Here is a 13,441-nt window from a genome sequence, read left to right as displayed (position 1 = left end):
TTCTTAGCAAAATCATCCAAATATGTTCATCATTTTCGCTGAAAAAAGTATATTTAGCTAAAAAAATGATATCAACTAAACAAATTTGACCTTAAAATGAAAAAAGCGGTTAATTATTCCTCAACTTACAACGAAGACAAGGTAAAAAGATATATTAGAAAGCTTCGAGCTATGCTCACATGGTATAGTACAACTATTCCAAAAAAGATGAGCATTCTTCTTCAGATGAAGGATTTCGTGACAAGGGTCCTCTCCTGAAGCCGTTATCTTACGCCAATGTTTTTCTGCATATAGCATGTGAAGCTAATCAACTGAGAAGAAACTTCAAGTCACCTACAAATAGACTGTTTCACTGCCAATGAATTTTCAATCTTGAAACATCTTCCCATTGTGCCTTTATTTACAGGCTAGGAGAAGTGGTGGTGACCTTCCAGGATTAAAATCTTCCAGCAAAGAAACCTTCCCTATTCAACCTTCAATCAGGCAATTTCAACGTTCAGCAATTGAATTTATCGATTGACTAATCAAGGACGGAACATGTGACAGCATAAACTCCTTTGCAGATCCACCTTAGAATATCACATTGAAAGACTGAACCATTCCAAAGTGGATTCTAAGATTCCTTTACAATCCAGAACTTTTGCAGTATCATATCGTAAGAAAATAAGTAAGATTTTATAAGATTTATAAGTAACAAAACAAGCAATATAAATAACAGATGCAAAATTTCGAAACTGAAATTAAAACGGGTTCCCCTTTCCAAAAATTAAATAACCCTCCAATGGTATTCTCTTATCCAAAAAATTGAAAATGAAAAATGAAATGAAAAAATTGTATTGACTTACTTCATCTCAGTTGCAGCAGAAGCCGGCCAAACCAACAGCAGTTGTCCAATATCACTTAATTCACTCGCATTTTACTTTCTTTTACTACATCCAAAACAGGTAGAATTTGTCTGCATCCCTTTCTTTGTCCTTAACTGATATCTAAAAAACGAAAAATGCAAAGCTAAAGAACTGTCAATTTCTCGAGCTTGTCTAGTAAAATACTATTTGATGATGGGGAATTCTCTTAAGAATTCTCGAAACACATGCAAAATGGTTTCACCTGCTGAAAAACTTGACTCAGACCACCCCATAAAGCCACTATCTGAATCGAGAAAGTAAACTCAGGCCAATATAAACAGATGCTACAGAGACAGTCTTTTCTACAGGCTGCTTGTGAAACTGTTTCACGTTTCTTTGTGTGGAAGGCCTTAGACACTTTTGTTCATGCCGGTATCATACAAAACATGCTTATAGTCTTCAGCAGAGACAAACATGACGCTGTATTCTTATCGCCTGATCCAGGTAAACCATGATTAAGGTGAGGGATTGAGGGATAAATTGTCGATACAGTAAAAATTTCTGAATACAGTGTATCCAATTTTATAGCAATTATTTAAATGCAATAAATGCAAAGAAAACCAAAATAAGAGCAGGGGCAGCAGAAACTGTCATCTTTAACAACCGTGAGGGATTTGAGACAAAGCAAGTTTCCAAAACAGCTTTCGATCCGAGTTCGATGAAATTATTCCATCTGTTTTTTGATAAATAAATTAAACTAAATAACCCTTGCTCAGCTCAAATGAATGCTTTAAAGCCGTGAAATTTCCAATTTCAGAATTTTTTCAACTTTGATGTCTTCACACAGTGGCCTAGCAAACTGCAGCAGGTCCTGCTCAGACACTAAAGTGGCATCATGTTGCAGATATTCATTTACCGTATCTAACATACCAGCAAGTTTTTCAATTGGAGCTGAATAGCTTGAAAAAACTTCCCAATTAAAATAAATCAAATGTACACAATATCCAATAAGTAAAATAAAGATTTGAATTAAACAGAAAAGCAGACCTTAGCATTGTGTACTCAATTTTGCAAGAAAAGTAAAAAGGAATCAAGGATTGTATTTTTTTAGAAAGAGACATCAACACTTTCACGTCATTTCATAGCAACTATCTGAAGAAGCATATTTTTTGAAAAAAAATTATATCAAGCCTAAAATGAGATACATTATTCATCATTCTTTGTGTTATAGAAAAGCATTTCGATTTAAATCTCTGAGACAAGTTTCCCTTCCAAGAAAATCTGATAAGAGAAAAACTACAACTTTACAAAAAACCATCTTACTGTGAAACTTTCAAGCTTTTGAAAACACTTGTCAGAGCCCTCTGAAAAGCGACAGTTGCGTAGAGAGTCTGTTTTCCTTTGAGGTCAGCAGTCTTGAATATCTCAAGAGCCTCCTCTTGCTTCTCTTGTTAAGAAATAGATCCCTGGTAATTCACTTACATAACACAAGTCAGAACACAGTGAACAAGTTCTGTCTGGATACTCGCATTTCAATTTCTACGATAGATTAATATAACATGTAAAAACATCTAGAAATCAACGACAGCCGGAATACAAAAACAGGACAGACTCATTACAGAATAATCTAAAATCCATTATTTACGAGAACTAGCTCTAATAAACATATTAATTACCAAGATAATTTTCTGGAAGTAAATGTGTGAATAAAGAAGCGCGTCTTGTTCTATCCTAGTAGATGTCTGTGAAAAAATCATTGTAATGGCTTAACTACGCTGGGTCAAGCTGTCGAAACAAGGTTATAATTTGTCTCTTCTCCTGTAAAAAGACTTGGGACAGTGAAAACCAAGTTAATCTATTGTGAGTATATTCAGTAGAGATCGAGACACTGTATATTAAGATAAATTAATATATAAATATCTAAAGAAGTAAAACAATAAATGTTTTCAGCGAACCATCCAAACCATCTTCAAAGCCCCAACTACAAATCCATAGGCCAGCAGTGTATCTGGAACTAAGATGTGATCAAGAAACGATCATTTATTTGGCAATTTTATCCGGAACTATTAATATAGATTAAAAGATTAGACTAATACGCTTTTTATGTCATTTAGATAATTACTTTTTTAAGATTACATTTAACATTACTTGCATAGGGCACAGAAGACACAATAAAAACAGCAGTCTCGTTGAACTGTAAATCTTGTTCAAGTATTCGTTTTATTATTATATAAAATACGGTAACACTAAAAGAACTAGGTCTAGGAAGAAGGACGTTCATCGAATGGGCCTATGGCGAAGAGCGTTCGTCAACAAGGGGGTCTAGAGAAGAATGTTCTTCAAAACAGGCCTTTGGAAAAGAGCATTTGTCATGTTGGCTCACTGTAGAAGAACTTCTGTCAAAATGGGCCACGGTAGATAATAGTCTACAATGACGAAAATTAACTGCTTCAAAATTGGACAATGATATTCTACCGAAAATTAACTGCTTCAAAATTGGACACTGGGATTCCTTTGTAGAAGTAATGATGATAAAGCTTATATTTACAAAAATAGTCATACGATATCTTTACCTTGAATCTAAAAGCAGCCTTTTGAGATGACTGCTCCATCAGATCAGGAAATCTCTAAATGTCCTTGTACTCTATCGGTTCGCTCCTCAGGTGCTCAAGGATGTTCATCGCCATTATCTTTGAAAAAAGTCTACTGTGTCATCAGACTGCAGCCATTCGAAAAACCAAGCAGCTTCTGAATTTTGTATGTGCCCAAAAGAGTTTTCTAAGCAACTGCCGGTCTAAGCATGGATAATCGACTTACTGTAAAAAGAAGAAAGATCGTTTGTTAAAAATAAAATGGCTACAAAAATGGTGATAGAGAGAAAATTCTTAGAGAAAAGCCTAAATATTGGGACACTCGAACTAATCGACTAATACCCAAGAAGATTAAAAGAGGTGAACAAAACAAAACATCATACAAAATAAAAATGAAAAAGCAATACTTAAAAGAGTTAGGTAGAGAGAAGCATTTTATAAAAACAAATGAGCAAAATCAGTCACGGTTAGAATGTGTCTGTTTCTCTTCCTGAACCTTCTCCTGTCTTACATATCTTAACAGTCTTTTAATCATATTTAATCGGGCCTCTTGGTCAACATCTCTTCTTGCACGGTCACTGAAAGCTATATTACCATGCCCATTGCTCTCGGGATATCAGAGATACGATCCCTGGCCCCTTTGAGGCATGTACGTAATACCAGATACTCTTCTAGCGCTCACCCTTTCCAAGTTCCAAGTCTCCTTGCCAAACTCACGAAATGAATCCCACAACTCTTTCCTTTCTCCCTAGATCTTGTAAACTTTGGAATGCTTTACCCCCCTCCTGCTTTCCAGACTTCAAAACAAAAATAAAGACGCCTGATCTTTTCTCTCTCATTTCCTAATCCCTCCTCCCTTTTCCTTGTTAGCGCTTAGCAATAGGCTCTTGTGCCTTCCCTAGCATTACTAAAGAAAAAAGACATCATTGGCAGACGTCAGAGCTTGAAGAAGTAGTTTTGACACGTCTCAGCTGGATCTACAATTGGGCATTTGCAAATAGAATTACATCTTGTGACATATTATTATTGCCATATTATCATATTATCTTGTGACATATTATCTTGTGTACAAATATTATTGCCGATTTCTAACTAATAAAAAGCGATCATGAGGCAATTTTTGAACATCTATCTTGCGCTATGTATTTAGTTACGTTGTATAAAGGAATACCAAATATAATGGTTATATTCAAAAGAAGGATTACCAAGGCCAAGTCAGAGGTTTTGGCCAAAGAGTACTTTAAGATCAATTTGGATTCTTCCTTCTTCTGGTCATCTTCCTATGATATATTAGTGGTATATTTAGTGAACATTTCCCTCAATTGATTCTGGCAATCTAGCACAGCGTTGTTTTTTGCTATCAGCTTCGAAGAAACGTGAATATTTGCTCCAATTGAACCAGTCCTGTAAAAAATATTTATATTTTTTAAATTATTAACAAAATCAGAATTAAGTTCTACAAAGAGTCTAAAAATCTCCATTTTTACAAAAAGATCTTGCAGAATTTAAGGAAAGATCACACATACATTTAGTGGAATCAATAAATGAAAGTCATTTTAAATAGAATCTTAAAAGCAATAAACGATTTATTTTATCGAGAATCACACATCAGACATCAGAAGACTGCGCATTTCTTCGACAGTGCCCGGCATTTCTGGGTTCAATACTTTTAGGAAGGGTTCAAACGTACCTCTGAGACACTTCTCCTTTTCAGCAAGAGTAGCAGAAAGGCTGTCAATAGACTTGAAGAACTCTGTTCAGTAGAAGTTGCTAATTTGTTTAAAATGTTTCACAATTTAACAGCCATTGGAAAAAAGTAGCGGTTGGATTTGTACTTAATATATTTTTTAATGTCTCAGGTGCCAGTCACATGCCATGCTGTGTCCTGTTGTGTTAGTATGCAGTCACGGAGCCACGGTCCCCCCCCCCCCACACTTTCAGAAAGTTGGTCCTTGAGATTCTTGAAAATCTGATAAGAAAACTTCGGGGGGGGGGGGGGAATACGTTATTTGGATCGTCACATTTAAGTGACATTTCTCAGGAGACAAGAGGTGTTTCCTCGGGAAGAAAATGTTTCAAGCAGGGGAAAGCAGGGCGTGGTCCCTGACACACCTTTTGTCCCCCCCCCACTTATCCCAGGCTGGAGCCGCCACTGTTAGTATGCACCTTTCTAATGTGTCTGTCAGCGCTTATTGTGGGGCACAAACTGTCTTGCTTAATTAGCTTCTGCTTATGTTGTAAGCGTTTGTTGAAAGTTTCAGTTTTACTTAACTCGGGCAAAGGCGCATTGGCCTAGCCCACCAGTTGGTTCACAAGCATCAATTTCCCCTTCGTAAGAAACCCCAACAAAGGTAACACATTTCGCTATTGTAATGATTCCAGCACAAGTTATTCAAATCTGTTCACCCCACCTAGTTTCAATAGATCTCTTCAATGTCACGCACAATCACGCCTTTTTGGCCAAAGTGAACACCCTATAAAAAGGTTCAGGCTACGCCACTGGTGACCTAAGATAGTCCAAATTCTCTTATTTGTCAATTTGTTTACTGCTTCTTACCACTGTCGTAACTGCTCCAAAACTGAGTACTTATTGAGATTTATCAACAATGTCCCTGAACTTCAGAATCTCATGTTTGTACTGCGATTGGTGTTGATATTTAGCATTGTCTTGGTTCATTTCTTTGTTGCAATTTAGACATATCACACGTCTGCGGTTTGACCGCTCAATTTTCCTTCGCTTGACTGAGGGATCTGCAAGTGACAAATGACGACTGTTTTTATATAACCTATATGAAATATTTCGGGCTACAAACTTTCTTTTAACGTCAAATTTAATGGCTCTCAAATTCAAATCAATCCTTTGTTTGACACGAAACGAGCAAGAGCCTTCTAATGTGTATAGCAGCCCCAGCCCCAGCCCCAGGTTTCCAACTACGTAAACATAATATTTTCTAGACTCTAGACTAAACTATTTGCCACAAATTTTTACTTAATTAAATTATTGCCAAATTTGTGCTGCTGCGGTTCTTACGCAAGTTGCAATTTGCTAAATTTGTGATTTTAACCAATGCTTGATGATAACCATATCTTTCTATGTTATTTCTTTGTGACATGTTTATTTTCCTCTTGGGTGTTCATCATAACTTTTTGTGGTCTTCTTATTGCTTTCCCCGCAACCTGCCTGGTCACATGGCTTACGATCTCTATTGTTTCTTCTTTTTAACTCTAACTTATAAAAAATTGTTGCCTTTGTAAATACTTGGCTACTGAATATGACACTAGCGGAAATCGAAACGATCATGTCTACGCCTTATTGACTTTGTCTAACCTAAGTTGCCTAAGTTGTATATGTCGGAATAGAATTCCGAAAATGTCTCAATTGTCTTTTTGACGGGAAAATATGCAAGAATTATGTCGGACAGGGACGTAAACTGGCAGATGATTTTTTGGGGGGTGGTGAAGGGCTCAAAATTTCCGACTGACAAAGGGTCAATTCTAATTTCGTATGAGGCCCTAAACTTCAATAGTTTTTATTAACAAAACCTTATAAATTTTCTCGATAATAATTAGTCAGCTGTATGATAAAGTTGTTAGATTTCGTAAATTTGGAAGATCGAGCATAAAGACTGTTAGTTTAATTAGCGCATCAAAACATACGTAGTCCAGAAATCAGGTGATAATTTTTCTCCTTCTACGACTTGCCCATTGCTCCTCAATCTTATCTAAATTTACGTTGTCCAAAATGTCTTTCTCGCAAGTTAGAATCATGAGGTTGTTTAGTCTTTCACAGGGGCGGCGCCAAGAAATTCAAAGGGAGGGGGGCTCGAGTTGATAGAATTGTCAGACTAAAGGACCATCTTTTGAAAAACGCATTAAAACGATTCACTATATTATATTCTTATTATGTTACGGGGCACATATTATGCTAGCGGTACGTTTGAAGGGGCCGGCGGGATGTTGGCGGAGGCCTTGGGGATATTTGAAAGAAGTGGCTTCCTTGCGAGCGAAGCGAGCAGACAATTTTCACAAGCACCCTTTTTAGATTAGCTTAAAATACATTTCAGACTATTTCTTGCAGTTATTTTCTTGCAATCGTTTAAAACATTTCGTTATTTTCAAGGCATGCTCTTATTACGCTTGATTAATTCAAGTCTCAAAATTGAATTCATTATTATTTGATGCCCCATAGACCTCGGCGTTCTCCTTGGAAATTAAGCAACTAAAGGATGTGTCGGATTATTCTTTTCTTTATACCTTTTCCTTTACTCTTTTATCTGCTTAAAAAAACATTTTTGCAAAAAAGGGGGAGGGGGCTGAAACCCTTAGCTCTCCATCTGACGAACGGAGAAAGTTCTTGACAAGTCATGGGAAATGTACTGCGCTTCTTTAAGCAATACTGTTAAATATTATTTAAAAAATTCTATTTTTTATCCCGTATTTAGAGGCAATTTGATGGAATCATTATGACACTATCCCCATTACGACGACTGTAGTTAAAATCACTTGCATTTTCATACAAAACTACGTTTTTTCTGTATTGCGTTGCCTCTCATTCTTTTTAGGACCGCTTTTTACCAAAAAAAAATTTTTTTGCACTTACACGTACTTTTCTTACACGAACTCTTTGAGCTACAGTTCACAAGACCAAATGAGTCAAAACTTCAATTTTCACAAATGATTTAACTTTTTTTCGATTAACCTAGCTTTCTGCCAACAGCTTTAAATTTTCTGAATGTCCTCATATTTTCCGATTGGATAACAGATTGGGGGGGGGGGGTTCACACCGAACCAACACCCCTCCCACACCGCCCAGTGATTACGTGTCTGGTATTAGACCTTAAACAAGATGTTTTTCTTTGTCGTTTTGTAAGTTATCAGTTACATGATAAAACTGCGTTTTCCAAGATCTTAATTGACGGATAAAAGTGCAAATATCAGAAAAACGGTGAATCTAAGAAGAAAACTTTTTCCAGATTTGAAGTAAGCATCGAATGAGCAAAAGATATTTTTTGTGTCAGTTCTCCTTTAAAGGAAATTGGGTTTAAACTGAGTTTACAAATGCACATGGAACGCACATGCTGTACGGAAAGAAGCAAAAAACCGCCAACCCTCTCAACTTCGCGACCTCAAACCGCATGCGCAATAGGAAAGTTACCCTGGATCAAACCTGTTTCGCATTAACACAAAATACTTTCAAGACAAGCCAGCCTGAGCCAGCCCGGGCCGAGCCAGCCCGGGCCGAGCCAGCCCGGGCCGAGCCAGCCCGGGCCGAGTCAGCCCGGGCCGAGTCAGCCCGGGCCGAGTCAGCCCGGGCCGAGTCAGCCAGGGCCGAGTCAGCCAGGGCCGAGTCAGCCCGGGCCGAGTCAGCCCGGGCCGAGTCAGCCCGGGCCGAGTCAGCCCGGGCCGAGTCAGCCCGGGCCGAGTCAGCCCGGGCCGAGTCAGCCCGGGCCGAGTCAGCCCGGGCCGAGTCAGCCCGGGCCGAGTCAGCCCGGGCCGAGTCAGCCCGGGCCGAGTCAGCCCGGGCCGAGTCAGCCCGGGCCGAGTCAGCCCGGGCCGAGTCAGCCCGGGCCGAGTCAGCCCGGGCCGAGTCAGCCCGGGCCGAGTCAGCCCGGGCCGAGTCAGCCCGGGCCGAGTCAGCCCGGGCCGAGTCAGCCCGGGCCGAGTCAGCCCGGGCCGAGTCAGCCCGGGCCGAGTCAGCCCGGGCCGAGTCAGCCCGGGCCGAGTCAGCCCGGGCCGAGTCAGCCCGGGCCGAGTCAGCCCGGGCCGAGTCAGCCCGGGCCGAGTCAGCCCGGGCCGAGTCAGCCCGGGCCGAGTCAGCCCTGGCCCACTCAGCCCTGGCCCACTCAGCCCTGGCCCACTCAGCCCTGGCCCACTCAGCCCTGGCCCACTCAGCCCTGGCCCACTCAGCCCTGGCCCACTCAGCCCTGGCCCACTCAGCCCTGGCCCACTCAGCCCTGGCCCACTCAGCCCTGGCCCACTCAGCCCTGGCCCACTCAGCCCTGGCCCACTCAGCCCTGGCCCACTCAGCCCTGGCCCACTCAGCCCTGGCCCACTCAGCCCTGGCCCACTCAGCCCTGGCCCACTCAGCCCTGGCCCACTCAGCCCTGGCCCACTCAGCCCTGGCCCACTCAGCCCTGGCCCACTCAGCCCTGGCCCACTCAGCCCTGGCCCACTCAGCCCTGGCCCACTCAGCCCTGGCCCACTCAGCCCTGGCCCACTCAGCCCTGGCCCACTCAGCCCTGGCCCACTCAGCCCTGGCCCACTCAGCCCTGGCCCACTCAGCCCTGGCCCACTCAGCCCTGGCCCACTCAGCCCTGGCCCACTCAGCCCTGGCCCACTCAGCCCTGGCCCACTCAGCCCTGGCCCACTCAGCCCTGGCCCACTCAGCCCTGGCCCACTCAGCCCTGGCCCACTCAGCCCTGGCCCACTCAGCCCTGGCCCACTCAGCCCTGGCCCACTCAGCCCTGGCCCACTCAGCCCTGGCCCACTCAGCCCTGGCCCACTCAGCCCTGGCCCACTCAGCCCTGGCCCACTCAGCCCTGGCCCACTCAGCCCTGGCCCACTCAGCCCTGGCCCACTCAGCCCTGGCCCACTCAGCCCTGGCCCACTCAGCCCTGGCCCACTCAGCCCTGGCCCACTCAGCCCTGGCCCACTCAGCCCTGGCCCACTCAGCCCTGGCCCACTCAGCCCTGGCCCACTCAGCCCTGGCCCACTCAGCCCTGGCCCACTCAGCCCTGGCCCACTCAGCCCTGGCCCACTCAGCCCTGGCCCACTCAGCCCTGGCCCACTCAGCCCTGGCCCACTCAGCCCTGGCCCACTCAGCCCTGGCCCACTCAGCCCTGGCCCACTCAGCCCTGGCCCACTCAGCCCTGGCCCACTCAGCCCTGGCCCACTCAGCCCTGGCCCACTCAGCCCTGGCCCACTCAGCCCTGGCCCACTCAGCCCTGGCCCACTCAGCCCTGGCCCACTCAGCCCTGGCCCACTCAGCCCTGGCCCACTCAGCCCTGGCCCACTCAGCCCTGGCCCACTCAGCCCTGGCCCACTCAGCCCTGGCCCACTCAGCCCTGGCCCACTCAGCCCTGGCCCACTCAGCCCTGGCCCACTCAGCCCTGGCCCACTCAGCCCTGGCCCACTCAGCCCTGGCCCACTCAGCCCTGGCCCACTCAGCCCTGGCCCACTCAGCCCTGGCCCACTCAGCCCTGGCCCACTCAGCCCTGGCCCACTCAGCCCTGGCCCACTCAGCCCTGGTTTGTTTTGAAAGAATTTTGCGTTAATGCGAAACAGGTTTGAACCATGATAACTTTTCAACTGCGCATGCGGTTTAAGGTTGCGATTTGGAAAGGGCGCCATTTTTCTCTGCGTCTTTCCGTACAGCATGTGCTTTCTATCACTGAATTATTGTATCTTCGAAGGCTTGCCCGCCATTATGAACAGTGAATGGTTTTCATGAGGAATGCAAGTGCATTTGCAAACACAGTTTCAATCCAATTTCCTTTAAGACTATGGATAATTTCCTTTTCTGTTATGTTCTTTTGATAGCCCTTTTTATATGGCCTGTGTCCCAGACCTCTTACTTGAAAATAGAGGGTCTGTGTAACCGAGAGCAAACTCGCGTACGAGCGTTTTCCTAGGATCTCTGGGAAAATTAATTATGCGTAAATTATGCGGCTTCTACATGATTTAGCATACGTGAGCAATGGCGTAAACAGAGCAGAGCAAGACTTTGACGCAGAGCAAATTGTGGTATAAATGACCGCTTTAGTGATGTCTTTAAGTTGTTTGCAAACTTTCTGCTCCATACACCAAGCACTTAGAGCTGACAACTAAGACTATATTGCGCATAAAGAAATGCATGTATGATATGACAGACAATCAAACAGTAAAGTTCACTATCTTGAGTGAGCATCGTGAAATATATTTGCAAAATCAACTAAGACCTTGTTTACACGAGAGAAAATTGAGCGGTTCCAAATATTTCATTCTTGCGTTCCAAACGGATTCACTCCAGGGCCATACAGCACTTATAGCAATGTACACATGAAATGACAGACAGGCAAACAGTAAAGTTCAGTATCTTGAGTGAGCATCGTGAAATAAATTTTCAAAAACAACTAAATATCTAACGGATTGTCAGTGATATTGCTACAAGAGCACAGATTCTAACAAATCAAAACTGTTACAAAACTTCAAATCCTTTGACTACAAGTTCTATTGCATGAACTTTTAATGATATGAGTCAGGCCTTTAATTTCTAAATGTTACTGTTTATATTTTCATTAGCATTTACGGCGACTTTCATTGTGGGTTCAATTGAAATGCAAACTGTGTATATTAATTTATTTTGTCAACAGGATAAATGTAAAGTGTTTTGGTGCATTAAGATTCTGGACTAAATGAAGTAATTAACTGAGAGTTTAGTCGTATTATGATTGTAATTCTAATTATGCCGCTTGACTCTCAGAATTTGATTTTTAATAGAGTTGGTGGTGGTAGAGGCTTGTTAAATAAAGTTGTAATCGTTCTTCTTAATTACCTACTGCTATATTCAGAGCAAAATATTCTTCTTTGCGGATTCAGAACTCTATTATTCATCACTGCATGGTAAATATAAAACTTTTAAGATATTCAGGAACCCGAAGCGGTGGCAAATTAAGCGGCATCAACGTGAAAGATTTGCGAATTCTACGACCATTTCAGTTCGCATGCCTAGCCACGGAGCATAACACGAGGAAAGAACTTAACAGCACACTTGCACTCTTTAGGCTTAAGGAAACAGCCCTTCCTTCAAAGGCGAGTTACAGGATAATTTTTGTTCATAAAGGTGAACCAGAAGCAAATCTTCGCTCTAATGCAGGTCAATGAAGGCTAGAAACCTTATATCAATCCAGGAAATGGGAAGCAAAAGTATAGATTCCTTAGAAACAAATAGACCATAAAGGTCTTGCGAATCTAGCATTATTTAGAAACCCTTTAAAAAGCATCTAAACACTTGAGGAATTTCCATGGAAAACTAATCTAGAATCTTTTTTAATAATCAGCTAAGAATCGTCACTTAACTTAATCTACAACCAATTCCATAAATGATTTATCACCAACCTTTAGTAAAAGACTAAAAGAGAGAACTTGAAAAAAGCAACAACTTCAAGTCACTTTAAGGTTACGGTAAACGTTTTTGACACGATATTTGGTTTTCTCTACCCAAAAGCCAAACTATTAACGGAATTAGGTTAAACTATACATCATACGATGCACAAGAATGTGGTGATTCCGGGCAGATCAAAATAATTGGCAAATATTGTAAAATGATACATTCCAGGAAAATTTATTGCTTAAATGAGTGTTCAACTTATAAAAGCTATTTTGTACCCTTGCGTTTGAGGTATCAAGATCTGACTAATATCAATAGAAAGCGCAGATCCTAAGCTACCAAAGAGTGTCTCAAATTTTCTAAATTCTTCCTTCCCTTGAAACTATACCCTGTCAAAAATTGACAAATAATTTTTCTTCCCTCCCAAAGCTGTATATAAAAGACGGACCAGAGCAAATACAAAAATTTTTCAGATACTTTGCTTACCCGAGATATGTCCTGGCTGCGTGCGAAGTTTTGGGCCATTCGATTGGTTCCTTGGGTCCAAAAAAGCTTTTTCGTACCTGTATGTAGAGAAATTGGAAGTCTAGAGAAAATGGGGTTTTACTAATTGCACTTGCAAGGGACACTAGTGTAATCCGGGTCAAGTCACTTGAAACCACAGTGAAATCCGGGTCAAGTCACTTGAAGCTTTAAGATCATTAAGCCTGTTTTAATAAACACAGCCATAGATGGGATACATGTATGTGCCATGCAATATTGTGAATGAGACATGCGACCACAACTGCAAAGCAACGATAATCGGCTTAACAGGTCAAGAGATTTTCAGACCTCAAATAAAAGTTTTAATAAGGAAATTATTGAAACCTTCGTTCACATGGGATTTTCTCCATTTTCAAAATACCTGTTGGTTTCAA

The 13,441-nt window shown here is 42.4% G+C and overlaps 1 protein-coding gene across 2 annotated transcripts in view; it reads right to left on the bottom strand.

The window, feature by feature from the left end:
• Positions 1–6,008: 6,008 nt before the first annotated feature.
• LOC135695491 (PIH1 domain-containing protein 1) overlaps positions 6,009–13,441 on the bottom strand; it is a 179,264-nt gene continuing 171,831 nt past the window's right edge. For both annotated transcript variants that reach the window (XM_089109743.1, XM_089109738.1), the window contains 2 exons: positions 13,011–13,087; positions 6,009–6,187 (listed from right to left, as the gene is read on the bottom strand). In XM_089109743.1, coding sequence (XP_088965869.1) covers positions 6,024–6,187; positions 13,011–13,087 — 241 coding nt within the window. In that variant the 3' untranslated portion in view covers positions 6,009–6,023. The remainder of the gene's footprint in view (positions 6,188–13,010; positions 13,088–13,441) is intronic.

Source organism: Rhopilema esculentum, chromosome 2, assembly GCF_057945365.1.
Source record: "Rhopilema esculentum isolate cy_ngs chromosome 2, ASM5794536v1, whole genome shotgun sequence".
Taxonomy (NCBI): Eukaryota; Metazoa; Cnidaria; class Scyphozoa; order Rhizostomeae; family Rhizostomatidae; genus Rhopilema; species Rhopilema esculentum.
Note: the sequence above shows the minus strand (reverse complement) of the source record. Positions and strands in the feature narration are given on the sequence as shown.